Source organism: Cyprinodon variegatus, unplaced genomic scaffold (assembly GCF_000732505.1).
Source record: "Cyprinodon variegatus isolate N-32 unplaced genomic scaffold, C_variegatus-1.0 Scaffold642, whole genome shotgun sequence".
Lineage (NCBI taxonomy): Eukaryota > Metazoa > Chordata > Actinopteri > Cyprinodontiformes > Cyprinodontidae > Cyprinodon > Cyprinodon variegatus.
Window position 1 is genome coordinate 453,644 of NW_015151095.1, and position 1,523 is coordinate 455,166.

The 1,523-nt window shown below is 44.3% G+C and overlaps 1 protein-coding gene across 1 annotated transcript in view; it reads left to right on the top strand.

Annotated features, from left to right (window-relative positions):
- Positions 1-1,523, top strand: part of cables2 (Cdk5 and Abl enzyme substrate 2) — a 67,266-nt gene that overhangs the window by 29,260 nt on the left and 36,483 nt on the right. Inside the window, exon 2 of the mRNA XM_015393453.1 lies at positions 690-785. Coding sequence (XP_015248939.1) covers positions 690-785 — 96 coding nt within the window. The remainder of the gene's footprint in view (positions 1-689; positions 786-1,523) is intronic.

Sequence of the window (1,523 nt, forward strand, 5' to 3'; positions counted from 1 at the left end):
GAGGACATAGGGACCCCTTTTTTTATCATTCTGCTTCATTCTCTCTCTATTCTCCCACTCTGCAGAATCTGTGCTGATGTCAAAGAGCCGATATTCTCATAAAATAATCGCAACTGCCTGAATATTAGCAAAGCAGCTCATTACACTAATCAGCTGATAACAATGGGAGTAGCAGGGCTTTAACTTCCAGGTTTCAGACATTATCCTTCCTCACTAACTTGGGAAGATTGGTCCAGATATGAAAACCTATGAAGGTGACTTCATGGTAAATAGACCCTATAAAATGGTTCAATGATTGTTTCCATCAGTGCGTTCTGGGATAAAGCCCGTCAGTCCAAAAACTGCAGCCGGGTGTCACCAGGCGTCATGTGGGTGAGAAAAACTGATGCTGATGACAGTGTTATGTAAGAGCTGTGATGTCATGGCGCTGAGCTCCTTGGCCTGCTTTCATGGTGAGGTCTGTCGTTTTAAATCCACGAGGTCAACACAGCAACACGGCCCGACCTTCAGCACAAACACACATACTGAAACGTCCTAAACATCAGAGTCTAATGCTCTCTAATGTCCTCGGATATCACCTCCCTTCCTCTGATAAAACAGACTTCTAATGCTGGTAGATCTCAGCTTTTGTTGCATTCTTAATAAAATCAGTTTGTTAAATTTGTGCGTCTGTTCTCTTCCCTCTGCAGAACCCGTAACCTCTCCGGCGGCTCTCCGAGGCCTCGACAGACCAAGAAGATCCACTTCATTAAAAACATCAAACCGTACGACACCAGAGGCAGCAGGTGGGACACAGAAACAGACATGTCCTGTTCTGCAGCATCGGCGTATAGATTTCTGGAAGCTCCCGTCTCAAAAACAAGTCGGGTCCTGTTTTCCTCTACATTAGAGCTGCTTCACTTTTCTTTAAGTGAGCTCAGTGTCTGCCTGCGTGTTTCTACTTTAAGTATAGAGCTAATGGGTTTAAATTTAGCACGCATTGTTCCACTGCTGCAGCCAAGTGGACATCCAGGTGTTACAGCATGCTGAGCCTTCCTGTTCGCAGCGTATGAAGTTACTGAAGAACAACAGTAACAGGCAGGAAGGTCAGGACAGCTGGCCCCGCTCTCTGTGCAGCTTAAAGCTGCAGCAAACACCAACAGGAAGGTTTTCATCCACTTTCTGAGCATGTACCAGCCTTACGCTCAGGGCTAATCTCTCACTCTGACTCTAAAGATAAAAATGTTGAAACTGCAGAAATCCAAATCTGCTCCTTGACCTCTGGTGCTTTTTTTTTAACCCTGCTGAGTTCCACATTCCCAGCAGTAAGTCACAGCTGTTCGGTTTTAGTGGACGGAGGAATCTTCAGTCAGAGACTCTAAAAGTTCTGCATTCATCAACTGATTAATTAAGAATTTATATGTATTTGATCAGAAGATCCTAACAGATTATAGTCACCTTATATGAAAAAATAAGGTTATAAATGTTTGTTCTCACACTGTGCGACCTGACGCTCTGATGCGATCTACCTGCTCACAATGTAC